Raw genomic sequence first — 13,468 nt, 5'->3', positions numbered from 1 at the left:
ATGAAAGGTTTAAGTTTTGGACACATTTGGTGGGGGCCTATTGCATTCTCTCAGGTATTAGTGAGCGTCTGCAAAGCATTCTAATTTCACAGTCTCAACGTAGGATTTAATTTAAGAACACAACTTGTTTGTACTCAAATGTATAGCTGCTGTTGAAGTGACCGGGCATTCCTTCAAAAACAAGCGTTGCCAAAGCCAGCAGCTTGGCCTTTTGTGTAGTAAAACATTTTGCTTGTAAAGGTGTAATGGTTTGGATTTTTTAATTAACAAGGTCGAAGTGGCTGGGTATCCCTTCAGGGACAAGCATTACGAAAGCCAGCAGCTTGGCGGGAAAAATACTTTGCTTATAAAAGTTTCCTAGTGCAGGTTATTTTAATTAACGGTGTGGAAGAGCATGGGCGTTTCTTCAAGGAGAAGCATTGCCAAAGCCAAAAACGTGGCCTTTTGTGAAGACTCCGGAAAACATTATGCTTATTAAAGTTTCATGGCACCGGTTGTTTTAATTAACGGTGTTGAAGTGACCGGGTCTAACTTCAAGGGCAAACATTGCCAAAGCCAATAGTTTGGACTTTTGTGTAGGTGTGTGGGCTGCTTCAAGCGAGCTCAAATGTACAGGGTTATTTTTGGGGGCAATAAAATGTAAAGGCCTCATTACGGCATCTATTTATATACTATTTATATACTACCACGATCTATTGTATATCAAATTTATATAGATGTTTGATGTTATGCTTTGATAAAGCGATCTCAAATTTACTGTGTTATTTTGAATGCAATCAAATGCATAGGCCTCATTACGTCATCTTTTTATACACTACCCTGGTGGTCTTATCCATGTCATATCAAATTTATATAGAAGTTTGAGGTTGTGCATGATAAAGCAATCTCACATTTACAGGGTTATTTTGGGTGCAGTCAAATGCATAGGCCTCATTACGTCATCTATTTGTACATTACCCTGGTGGTCTTATCCATTTTATATCGAATTTATATTGAATGTGTATAGAATTCGCATTAAAAAAATGTTGGGGTTCTTGTTGTTGATAGAATTCATAGTCCGTATTGTAAAATCTTATTTTTTTGATCAAACAATAAAAAAAAAAAAATAAAAAAAAAAATGTTGGGGTTCAATTAAAATATTGGTGTTCTATTACATTTATAGGGGGTTCATTATGTCATCAATTTATAGCCCATATCACAGCTCTCATAATTTTATATAAAATGTGTATCAAACATTTTGGGTGGCAATAAGTTATAAAAAGATTACTGGGGACAATCCCATTTATAGGGGTTCAGGGGGTGTTGCTAGGGGCGGGAAAAGGAGCATGGCCACCTGTCAAATTTAACGCTAGAAGAAAAGGGTCTCCCTCTACTACTGATGTCACTTTAAATTATTGAAAATACAGGACATTTTGAGCATTCAATCTCGGGGAAAGGGAGTTCACGCCTTTTGTAGATTTTAACAAGGCCTCTGAGAGTTTGAAGCATGTAGTCATGATATGTCCTGTTTTAACTCATGTACGCATCTTATGCTTTGGTGAATTTGTCTCCAATCACTCTTGTGTGTTCAGGGAAACTGTGTGGGCCAGAATGAAGATTAGCCCTGCATACTGCACAGGGAGTCTTGATTCTATTAAAGACATGCCATACTATTCATACACTAACTATGATCAATCATATTGAGGATATTAGAAATGCCGTTTTACACGCGTTTCTCATCGACATACATGTTCAGCGGTAAGAAAGTGTACTTAGCATGCTGAAGAGCAGGAAAAGAAGATGGGGGAGTAAAGGGCAAGAAGTGACGGGTGGACAAACACAGGAAGTGTTTTGGACAACAAAAAGAGACTTTTCAGAGGGAAAGTTCGTTTTTTTTTTTTTTAAGAATTGAAAATTAGTGTTTGAAGTCATTTTCAGTAATTTGGTTCAAACTGCTGAAGAGTAGAACTAAAGAAGTTGGAGCATAATGCTTGCCTCCGGTCTTGACATAGAATCATCTCAGGAGATTCTCCAAAGCACTTATGCCCAAAAGACAGATTTCATTTCGAAAAGTGGTTAGGTCATGCTTAGTTGTTGCAATTTTTATGAAATTGTATCCTACAAATCTTGTATTTACTTTTTTTTTTATGAATTGCAAGAACTGATTTTAACTTGATTATGTACTGTTTCATAGGGATTCTATATGTGTGATTATGTGTAAGGTTTATTGAATCAATCAATCAATCAATCAGTATAACCTTTAGTCATCTCAAAGCCATGAAAGCCATACATCAAAGATCACATTTTCAAAGGGCAAGGTTGTAAAACATTTCTAAAAAAAGCAAGGCTATGAAATCTTACGATTCATCACATTATACCCATACACATACAATATCAAAAACATTTGAAAACAAAGTTGACAAACATCGAAATTTTCCAGGGGAGAGGAAATATGCTTGCACCCCCAAGAATGAATGCCGTTAATGCATGAGTAACGCATAAGGTGCGCAACAGGCATGTTTCGTGCTACACTTTAGGCCACAAGAGCCAGGCACAATGTATGTTTTCGGCCACTCTGTACACTTTATCAGGTTCATCAGATCTCTTACATAGCTCCAAGGCGTAAGCAGCTGGGCGAATACCTGAAGTCCTCAAGAGAGGCTTCTGGTGTAAAGCTCTCAGTCCCTGGGTTTTAGGACAGTAGAACAAAAAATGAACAACTGTCTCTTTGCAATTGCTACACAGGGGGCAGAAGCCTGAGTTACTTGTCCTCCATGACACTGCGAATGTAGCCACTTTTAATGTTCCCAGTGTGAAGCTAAGGTACAAAGCACGTGCAAAAGAAGGTGTTATCAGATCCAAATATTTTTCATAACTAAAGTCAGATTTTATACTCGCGTAGTTTGAGGCTAGCTCTAGATTTCTACATTCGACGATCATACGCTTTTTAGAAAATTCATCACACATTTTTCTTTTTATGTTGTTGGCTTTTACTTTATATGCTCGGGTGTAACCAAATGTCCTCCTCGTTCAGTACTCAGTTTAAACCATATGCGCAATACATTTAAAATCATTTAAATAAAGATATGGCTTAGCAGTTAGGTTGGGATGCTCAATTTCTGCGACATGGTTACATTGATTTTCATGTATATGGTATCTTTCTGTAGTGGCATAGAACAGCTGAAACTGATGAAATGCTGCATACGGGGATGACCGTGGCTAAGCAGTGTTGGCTGAAGCATTTCCATTCATCTAATTTTGACTATCATAGGTAGAAATGTCTCTTCTGCAAACCTACATGGAAATCATTACAGTGGTCTTTGCTCTTTAGTAGTCATGTTCTCATCAGAATTATAAATGCAGATCAACATTCCAAAGAATGTAATGATGCTAAAGGATAATTAATTGTTCACTATTGGCCTGTGCTCTGTATTCATAGTGTGTGTTGTGTTTGATGCTGTGTCTAGAGGCATGTGCTGCTGGTTTGGATACAAATAGTGTATGAGGTGCATTAGGCTATTAGATGCTATGTTTGTGGAAGTCATATGCAGTGTGGTACATTTGCGTGGAATACTGTTGTCCATGTATGAATGTTATGGAGTGCAGTACGTTTGGATAGCATACAGTGATGTACGTTTTTGTAAATCAAGATTTCCATCTCTTACTTTAGGTCTGTATGCAGTGAGGATCAAGAAGCACTTCAAGCTCAGAAAATCTGGAAAAAAGCTATTATGTTGGTGTGGCGAGCAGCAGCCAATCACAGGTTAGTGACTAATTAGTAATTGCAAGGCACACACCTGGAACTGCCATTAATACTCTTTTGCAGGCTAATGACCGACATTCAGCTCTCTTTTTATCATCTTGGGTTCTTCCTCACAGTTCATAAACGTATTGTCAATTCCAACTGGCATAGGAGGATCATGAGAAACTGAAACATTCATGTTTTTAAAAGCAGGTATGCAAATGTACCCCTAAAAAATAGAAAAGCGGAATGCTGCACAACAGCACCCAGAATGTCATAATATCAGCAGTATTTGTAACGTTCTCTTTATTCACATAAACAGTGATCTATATAAGTCATATAAGCACTCTTGACATTTTAGATCCATATTTGAACCCTTAGCTCTTGAGAGGCCATATAGCATGTGTCAGTCACCTCTGTACTTACATCGTTCATAGTGGCTTAACAGCAAATCCACAAAATATATGTATTCCATTTGATATTGATGGCCCAAAATGTGTGCAGCAATTGACATGTCAGAGGACTCTGGCAGTGTGTTTGATTTAGCCATTAGAAAAGTCTGGAATTCATTCCTCATGTCTTTGGGGTATGACTTGCCAATAATCATTCCCTGACTGCCTTCTTGTATTCATTACAGCTCACCAGGTTCTATAGCAAGTTCTCTTGTTTACTCATTGCCACTGACCACCATTTAATTGCAATGTGTCCCTTCACCAGTAATATCGCCAGCCCAAGTGTCCGTTCAGAAATCCATTTTTGGGTTTCCTTTCGTACTTTGCCCTTAGTCACTTTTTCTGACTTTGCGGTGCTCTGAACCTCTTTTTGCCAACAGTGAGTCTGTTTTTCAAAACACTTACTAAAGGCTGCAACTAATTTTTCTGGTGTTATATCACTAGCATCTCAACCCAATGTGTGTATGTCAAGGGGCATTACCATGCCATGTACATAATATGATCCTCTTCAGTGTGACATCTGGGGTAGGTTGATCTGTTTGGATCTATTGTTTTAAGACTGACCACTGTATGGGAGATACTATGTATATATTTAAGGTAGATTAGTTTATGCCAGTGATTGCTTTTAATGTTCTGTATCTGCCCATAAGCACACGTACACAGATCCTCTGAAATGTCCCTATTCTGATCAAGTTCCCAAGCACTTCTTGCCTTATACATCATCTTGGAGTGTCCCTCGATTATACAGTGTGAATGTGGTCCTCGCCATCCCGCCACGGTTGGCTACATACTGCAGGATTTTAGTAAATTCTGGCTGCTATGTATCGGTTTATAGGAACTCTGTAAGTGATGCTCCAAGTCTATATTACGGGGCCACCTTCCATGGGCCACAACTTTCCTAAACTTTAAATTAATCTTATGTGGTAAACTTTTCCAAAGAATAAGATCATCCATCTTTTGAAAACCAACAAATCCAGCGTTTTCATGAAAATCACCGCACCTAAAATATCTACAGTGGGAATATGCCTTGGAGGTGGGGGGGTGGGAAGGAAGCTTGGAAAGGGAAACCGAATTTGCTTAGCGTTATAATCATCTCTGTCGCCCATATTTTCATCTCAGCCGTGTTAATATAAACCCAGCCCGTGGCTGATCTCCCATCAGCATATTGTCTACTGCCATTGGATAAGCAACTTCTTTTTCAAGATAGACACGTACAGAGTCGTCTGGGGAGTGGTACCACTGTTTTAAATAATTTTAGTCAGGTGACTAGGTAGCACAGCTGTGCATCTGGAACAGCTCACCCTCCCAGCTTTTATGGAAGTGTCAGAGAATCCCAAAGTGTATCCCATGATAGTAAGAATTTTCTAGCTTCAAGACCTCAATTTCCCACAGGGGTTCTTCCCGACTGGTATGCTAGTAAAGAAATTTATTAGTTTAGAACTCAGCACCATATTTTGTTGTGCAGTGCAGCCTATTATTTAAACAGGTAATCCTGCTTTTAAGGCAATTCTTAATTTGGGGATTCTATGGCCACTTTTTAGGACCACAAAAACCTTTTGCCCTTTTCCTCTTTTCTTTTTGGAAGTCTAATGTATTTTTGGTGGCCAGAGGGACTTTTACTGAAGTCATATTGCCATTGCAAAGAGTATATGGTCCTGGGTCACCCATAAAGGCTCTTTGTAAGCACCCCAGATATGTCCTAGGGTGATTCTATAACCATACATTGTTTTAAAGCTTTATTTTCGTTTCCATCATCTACACACATAACAGTATTCGACATGAAAGATAACGTCCTGATGAATAATAGATTTTCTGTTTCCCCTACCCTCCCAGAAAATGCCCTGGTTATCTTTACTGCGAGTAATACTTGGGTGATAAGGGTTGCTCGTGGGTCAGAAAGTGGAAACGTACCGTCTTCCGGGACGTCACCCAGGATCACCAACCAAGGGGCATAGGGGGAGTTGGCTACATGCAATCTCTTTTATCTGCGCCAAGACTTCTTTCCAACAAACCTGTATCACGAGGCAGGTCCACCACATGTGTATCACATCTCCCTTGTCGCCACAGCCGTGCCAACAGTGTTCAGAGCTATTTGAAATATTTTATTAAACCTTGGTGGTGGGAGGTACCATCTATAGCATAGTTTAATTGCCCCCTCTTTGATTTGCATACACCTCGAGTTCTTGTGAACCCTCTGCCAGATCTATGTCAGTACTCTTCTGAGATTCCCTGCCCACTTTCCTTCTTCCCATTTAAGCATATATGGGAGTTGCCCTTCCTCCTCTGGTTTCTCTAGCAATCTATATATTTGGGAAGCCTTCCTTGACCGCTTGCCTTCTTGCTCCATGTGTTCTAGCCCCATGGGGGTTCTATTAGCTGCCCTTTTGACTGTGGCGTTTGTAATCCAATGTCTTACTTGCATGTACCTAAATCATCCAGTCTCGAGGAGCCCGAATTTTGCCTTGCATTCATTCAAAGTTAAGGATTCCCCTTCCCTATATAGGTCACCTAATCTCAACGGAGAGTCCCTTTACCAATTTGCAAAAGCCAGTTTGTTCATTCCCGGAGAGAATTCTGGGTTGTCAGTGACCTGGGTGAGTGGGCCATGGCCCATGGAGATCCCAAGAGTTTGCCTTCCCCATCCCAATGTTTTAGGGTGCAAGCTGTTGTATGCCGTATTCCCCCTACATTCTGTCTAGTATCTTTCTTTATGAACGGGAGCAAGTGTAGTGGGGGAGTGAGTCCTGCCATCTCAATCTCTTTCCACTTCGGGGATCTCATATCTGTCGGCCATTCTTGTATCCGGGCCAGCTGTGTTGCTCGGAAGTACTTTCGTATTGATGGAACACCCAGTCCACCCACATTTGGGGATTTCATCATACCCTTTCTCTGTATTCTAGGACGTTTACCTGACCAAATGAATTTGGTGATCTGTCCCTGGAGTTCCTCCAGGTCTCTTGACCATATTTGTATAGGTAAGGCTTGAAAGACATATAGTAGCCTTGGAAGCAGGGTCATCTTTACTGCTTGTACTCTACCCAACCAGGACATTTCTTGTTGGTCCCAGCGCGACAATTGTTCTTTGGATTCCCTCATTAAATCAAGGATATTTGCGCCCGCCAATGTGTCATAAAAGGCTGTGAGTTTAACTCCCAGGTATGTTATTGTATTGTCTACCGATTTGAAAGAGGAATGTTCCCGCAGAGACCATAGATTTGTTTGGGTCTCAGTGCTCTTAGGACCACTGACTTGTCCCTGTTAACGTAGAACCCAGAGACTTTTACCAAACTCATCAAAAGTATTGACCAGCTCTGACAATGAAATAAAGGGATCCACTAGGAAACATTATAAGTCGTCTGCATCAAAATACTATCTTGTGTGTCATGCCCCTAAATGTCACTGCACGGATCCCAGGGGTTCCATGGCCAGAGGAAATATTAGGGGGGAGAGTGGGCAGCCTTGCTTCATGCCTCTCTCTATCAGGATTGATTGGGACCGTTGACAATTAACATTACGTTTAGTTTTTGGGGATCTTTAATTGTCCATGACGAACTGTCTAAAGGTTGGGCCAAAGTTATAATCTCACAGTACTGCTTACAAGTACTCCAAGTCCATGCTGTTGAATGCCTTGCCGGGTATTATCATGCACCCCCCGCCCCATTCCATTATAAAACATGTCTGGTCTTGGTCGATTAGCCTGGGTAAAATTTCAACCAGTCGCTTAGGTAAATCATTCCCATAGGATTTAGCATCTACATTAAGTAACACAAGTGCCAATATGCTGAGCAATCTTCCCTGTCTTTTCCTGGTTTGGGGATCAGCATCGTTATAGACTTCGATAAAGCTTCCGAGACCGACCCCTTCCCCAGGAAACTATTAAAACCGTTGGCTAAGTCGGGAGAGACCACATGTGCCAAAACCCTGTAAAACTGGGCTGAGAAGCCGTCTGGGCCATGGGCCTATCCCGACGAGAGGCCTTGGATGGCCCTCTGGACCTCCTATTCAGTATTTTCTGTCTCTAATGCATCCCTATCGTCTGCTGAGAGTCTTGGGAGTCTCTGATATTTTACAAAGTGTGCTCTTTGTGCTTTGTCACCAGGGATTTTGGCACCTACCCCTCTGAAATAGTTTGCCATTAGCGTTAATTTGTTCCCTCCTGAGTAACTCTGCTACCTTGACCATCCCTCATGGCATGTATGTAGTTGCGCTGTGTTTGTTTGCAGAGTTTTGCTGTCAATAATCTGTTGGCCTTATTACCTTTTACATAGTAGAACCGCCTTGTATTGAGCATGGTTTGTGCTGCATTGTCTGTCAAGTGGGCTTTAACACTTTCTGGGCTGTTCATTGTTCCATCAAGGATTTGCGTGTCTTATCCCTTTTGGGGAGTTGCTCTAAGTGGCTAACCTCTCCTTCTAGTGCTATCCCTGTAGCTTTTTGGGCCCTTATGTATGAGGCCGCTTGACTAATGATAGCCCCCCAAAGAACAGCTTTCCCCGCATTTCACAGTAAGCGGTGGTCAATGTTGCTGATGTAAGTCTCGGCAAAGTAGTCAGTGTTTCTGTTATGTGGAGCCTCATGGTGACATCTTCCAGGAGAAAGTTATTGAGACGCCATTGTTTTCTCTGTTGGTGGAGGAGACCTCCCCGATCTAGCGAGATCCGTGCCGGGGCATTATCTGGCAATACCCTAAGGAGGATTTCACACATTGTGGCCGTCGGGATCAGATAGCTAGAGATCAGTATCATATCCAATCTTGAGAATCCTTTATGTACTGGCGAGTAGAACGTTTGGTCCCTTTTGTCCAGATGGACTGAAAGGTCTCAATAATTTTGTCATGATTAGGAAGTTACCCGTTGGGGGTGAGCATTTTATCCCTAGTGGGATCCATCACACAAACTCCTCTGCTATTATTCCTGTGTTGGGAGCATGAACAGAGACCATGGTCAGCTTGCGATCGGGCAGTCTAGTGTTTAGAGCTATGAATCTGCCCTCTGTGTCCCTAAGCACCCGGTTAACATTTAGTAAGTAGAATTCCTTTTCCAGCCAGGATGGCCACCCCTTTTGTTTTAGCGGCACTAGTGGTTAGGTATGGCCTGGGGTAAGCCTATGAACCATATGTGCCTCATCCTGGGGGAGTCTCCTGAAGGAACACTAATGCAGGGAGATTACCTCGAGGCTCTGAAGAATGGCTTTCCACGTGATTGGGAAATTAAGCCCTTGGAAATTCATAGTCAAACAAGAAGTCTCAGGGACCTTGCAATCGACATTCTGCACTTGTTTATTGGATGGGGAGGTTGTGTGTTCATCTAACATGTTTTTTTTTGCGTAAGTCTCTGTCTTGAAGCGAGTGGTTTGATACTCGTCAGTGCTAGCTCCCCAAAAATTAGTCATTTCTGAGTTCCTAAAAATAAAATCACCATTACTCATTCCCAAATTACCCAAAACCCGCAACTTTCCAAATCCCCAAAATGAAAATCGCAATAGTTCCAAATCCCAACATTGGGCATTATACCGGGGTTGTATCTCCGAGGGCTCTACCGCATTTCAACATGTGCCAGGTATATGAATCCACAAAACCATAGGGGTTACCTGCATGACCCAACCTCTAAACTTAATAAACCCAACTTATCTTGTTTTCACTTATCATTCCCGATTGTCCCGGCATATCTTAGTTAAACAGTTTCCCTTCCAAGGGAAAGTAGAGGTGTTACAATCCCCAGTTGCTAACTGTTGGCTGTTCAGCGAGGAATCGTACAAAAATGTCGACCTGAAAATTGCGACGGCCGAAAATGCCGACTTATTTTTTTTTAAACCCCCCTTACACCACATATATATGTGGGGGGGTATAGGATATTATAGTAGTATGGGGGGCTGCATGGGGTCTCCCCCTGTATATCTATGTGGTTCAAAGAGGGATTAATTAAAAAAAAGTCTGCATTTTCGGCCGTCGCTATTATGTGTGGTCTCAGTGATCACATAGATCCGTTCAGCGATCATCTTGCGGGCGTGGGACTTTCTTCCTCGGTTACCCTGCATCCACCGCACTACGGTTATTGGGACAGTCCTGCTCTCTTTTTCCGACAACTTTCGTGGTGGGGTTGTCACTTTTCCCAGTCTCATGTGCCCCTTGCCTGCCGCCATTGCCATAAACCGTTCTGCTTCAGTGTCCGACGATATCTTGTGCCATTGGTTTTGATGTTCAAATATCAGTTTACAGTGAAACTCCCATCTTCAGCGGACTCCATGTAGCCAGGATGTAATCGAGTTCAGCTTTCCGCGTCTGTTCAACGCCGTTGGTGCTATATCTTGGAACAGTTCAAGGCCTGGCTCACTGAAAGGTATGAGTCCCTTGGCTCTGGCCGCCGTTAACATGTTCTCTTTTTGCTGAAAAAAGTGGACCCTTGTTAACATATCCAGGAGGAGTTTCCGCCATATCTGGCGTTGAAGAGTATATTCTGTATTCTGTCTAGGATTATCTCATCTCCTCCTTCCATTTCTAAAAACACTTCTAAATCTTGGTCTTTACTTGTTGGGGGATGTTCCGCCACAAGCGTTTTTCGATATTCTTCTGTCTGAGCCAGATCTGTTCCACTTGTTCTTCCACAGTGAGCATTATTTGCTGGAGCTCCATCTGATCTTGTGGGTACTCCCAGTGGGTGGTTTCCAGATCATTAGCCTCTTTTTGGCTGAGTGTAAATGGTTGTCCAGCTCTGCTATCGATTCTTCTTGCTCTCCAGCCATCTTAGGCACGTGAACTTGGGCTATGGTGGCCTGCTGATGTTTCTCCTTGGTGTCTGGGAATGATAGCATAGTCTTTATATCGGTGTCCGGTCAAATGTTCGAAAACAAAGGGTCGAATGACCTTTTGTTCGAAAGTAAAAGGATCGAAAAAAGGTTCAACATTTTTTTAAATTTATTTATATATTTCTTTTAGTTTAGAATGTAAAAAAAGTTTTTTATAAAAAGAAAACGGAGGCCTGGGGAGGGGATGACCCCCCCATAAAAAAAAAACTTTAAAAAATTCGAACCTTTTTTTCGGTCCTTTGTTGAGAAAAAGGCATTTGTTAGGCAGAAACCTGTGCAGTTCCCTTAGGGACCACTGCAAAATATTTAAGACTACAGGTGTTTGGCAGTAAACCCACTTGGTAGCAGTCTGTACCACACAGATTCACTGGTAGCTGTGGCTGAGCAGTCAGACTTCCCTCAAGAAGAGTTAGGCAGTATACAGAGCATACAAAATAGGTACAGAAATACAGTAGCACAAGCAAACACTGACCAGAGCTTGGGTGTAAAAGTATATAATTATTTATTTAACACACACTTATAAAACAGACTAGCACTAAATTGGTAAAATAAGTTCAAAACACAATCACTATTATCATATGTACATCCCTGATTACTTGTTGGACAAGCTTGGTTAACACCACTTATTTCCAGACAGAGGTGAGCGCTTAACGTTCAATGGCACTCCAGTTAAATAAAAAGGGGAGGGAAAAGCAGAATTATGGAAGCATACACACTAAACACTTTTTTTTTTTTACCAACTTTATTTTCTCTTCTCATGGAGTCTTACTTACAGACATTCATGTAAGGAACAGTATACTTAAACTTCAGTATTGTTCTTATCCCTCTTTCCCCCCCAGTCTGTTTTCGAATTTGTGGTACGTCCATGAGTTTTAACATTTATAACTCCCCTGAAACAAACACAAAAACAAGATCAACAACAATGGAGCTGGGATGGCTTTGCTTCCGTCCACCGTTAGGTAGTTTTGTTACAGTCTGGGCCTTGGCCGCCTGTGTTAGCTGTCGGCCTGGGCCTCCTCGTATTTCCTCCTTGTCCAGAGCCTTAGTTCAGGATTGATCTCAGCAGGTTGGGTCTATGAAAGTGAGCTTCCCTGTCTGTGACATAGTCTATGAATGGGTCCCACACTGCCCTGAATTTCAGATATTTGTTGTCCTTTAGGGCCCCTACTTTCTCCATCGCCAGAATGTGCCATATCTTGACCCACCAACACGCGACTATTGGGCCTTCGGGGTTCTTCCATCCCTGGGCCAGGGTTATTCTTGCCGCGTTTAGTAGTTGAGTAATCAGGGCAGCATTGTTGCCTGTGTCTGCATAGACGCCTTCGACTGCGGTCCCCCGGAGTATTACCTTTGGGTCGTGTGGGAGCAGTTTCCCCGTGATCTCTCTTATGTGCCCCAGTATCTCTTTCCAATATATTTCAGCCTTGGGGCAGGTCCACCACATGTGGTAAAGACTCCCCCGGTTGCCGCATTGTCTCCAACAGCTACGAGGGTAGGCCGGATTCATTTTGTTTAACCTATGTGGGGTTAGGTACCATCTTGTGAATAGTTTATATGATGTCTCTTTGATTGTGGTGCATTTGGATGATTTCTGGGCCCTTTTCCAGATCTGGCCCCATTCCTCCTCCATGACAGGGGTCCCCAGGTCCTTCTCCCAGTTATCCCTGTAGGATATTCGGTCGTCCATTCTCGCCTTGTCTAAGAGCTTATATATCCTTGTTATTGCTTTATGGGTCTGGCCTTCCTGCATGGTGAGCTCGAGACCTATGGGGGTCCTAGTGGCCGCCCTCTTCACCCCCCCTGGGAGATCCAGTGCCTGATTTGTATATATTTAAATCTCTCTCTTTCTCCTATGCCAAATTTTCATTTGCATTCTTCAAATTGTAATGGGGACCCTTCGTGGTAGAGGTCTTTGAGGAAGGTCGGGTGTGTCGGCCCCCAGCTTGCCCAGAGCTATCCTGTTTACCCGGGGTGAAGTCTTGATTGTGTGCCACCAGTGTAAAGGGCCCCAGCCCGGGGGCTATGTGGTGTTTTCTGAGTGCTCTGTCCCATGCTTTTAATGAGGAGTGGGTGGATTCCAGTAAGTGGCCCTCTGCTCCTCTGGTCCCCGACCGTAGAGCATGTAGGGTCCTGATCGGGATATTAGTGTCTCCGTGTTCTATTCCCATCCATCCTTTGTGAGGGGTGTCTCCCATCCATTTCAGCATGGGGGCTATCCGGGATGCCAGTGCATATCTTTCTATGTCGGGGAGTCCCAGCCCTCCCAGTAGGGGTGGTCTATTCAGGATTGTTTTCTGTATTCTTGGCTTCTTTCTGTTCCAAACAAAGGTCACCATGTCCTTCTGTAAGTTTCTACATGTTTTGAGGGGGATCTCTATCGGGAGTGAGCTAATCACATACAAGAGGCGAGGCAGGAGGGTCATCTTGAGTGCGGTTATGCGCGCGAACCATGATAGTTCTTGGGCGTCCCATCTCAGGAGGTCCTCCTTTA

General features: G+C 42.6%; 1 protein-coding gene across 5 annotated transcripts in view; it reads left to right on the top strand.

The window, feature by feature from the left end:
• The window catches only part of BRD8 (bromodomain containing 8), a 1,405,947-nt gene that overhangs the window by 1,082,426 nt on the left and 310,053 nt on the right, over positions 1-13,468 (top strand). For all 5 annotated transcript variants that reach the window (XM_069651557.1, XM_069651555.1, XM_069651554.1 and 2 more), the window contains one exon: positions 3,650-3,742. In XM_069651557.1, coding sequence (XP_069507658.1) covers positions 3,650-3,742 — 93 coding nt within the window. The remainder of the gene's footprint in view (positions 1-3,649; positions 3,743-13,468) is intronic.

The sequence above is a fragment of the Ambystoma mexicanum genome, chromosome 3p, assembly GCF_040938575.1.
Source record: "Ambystoma mexicanum isolate Mex_15411 chromosome 3p, UKY_AmexF1_1, whole genome shotgun sequence".
Lineage (NCBI taxonomy): Eukaryota > Metazoa > Chordata > Amphibia > Caudata > Ambystomatidae > Ambystoma > Ambystoma mexicanum.
The sequence above is the reverse complement of the archived record's forward strand: the minus strand, read 5'-3'. Positions and strand labels throughout refer to the sequence as shown.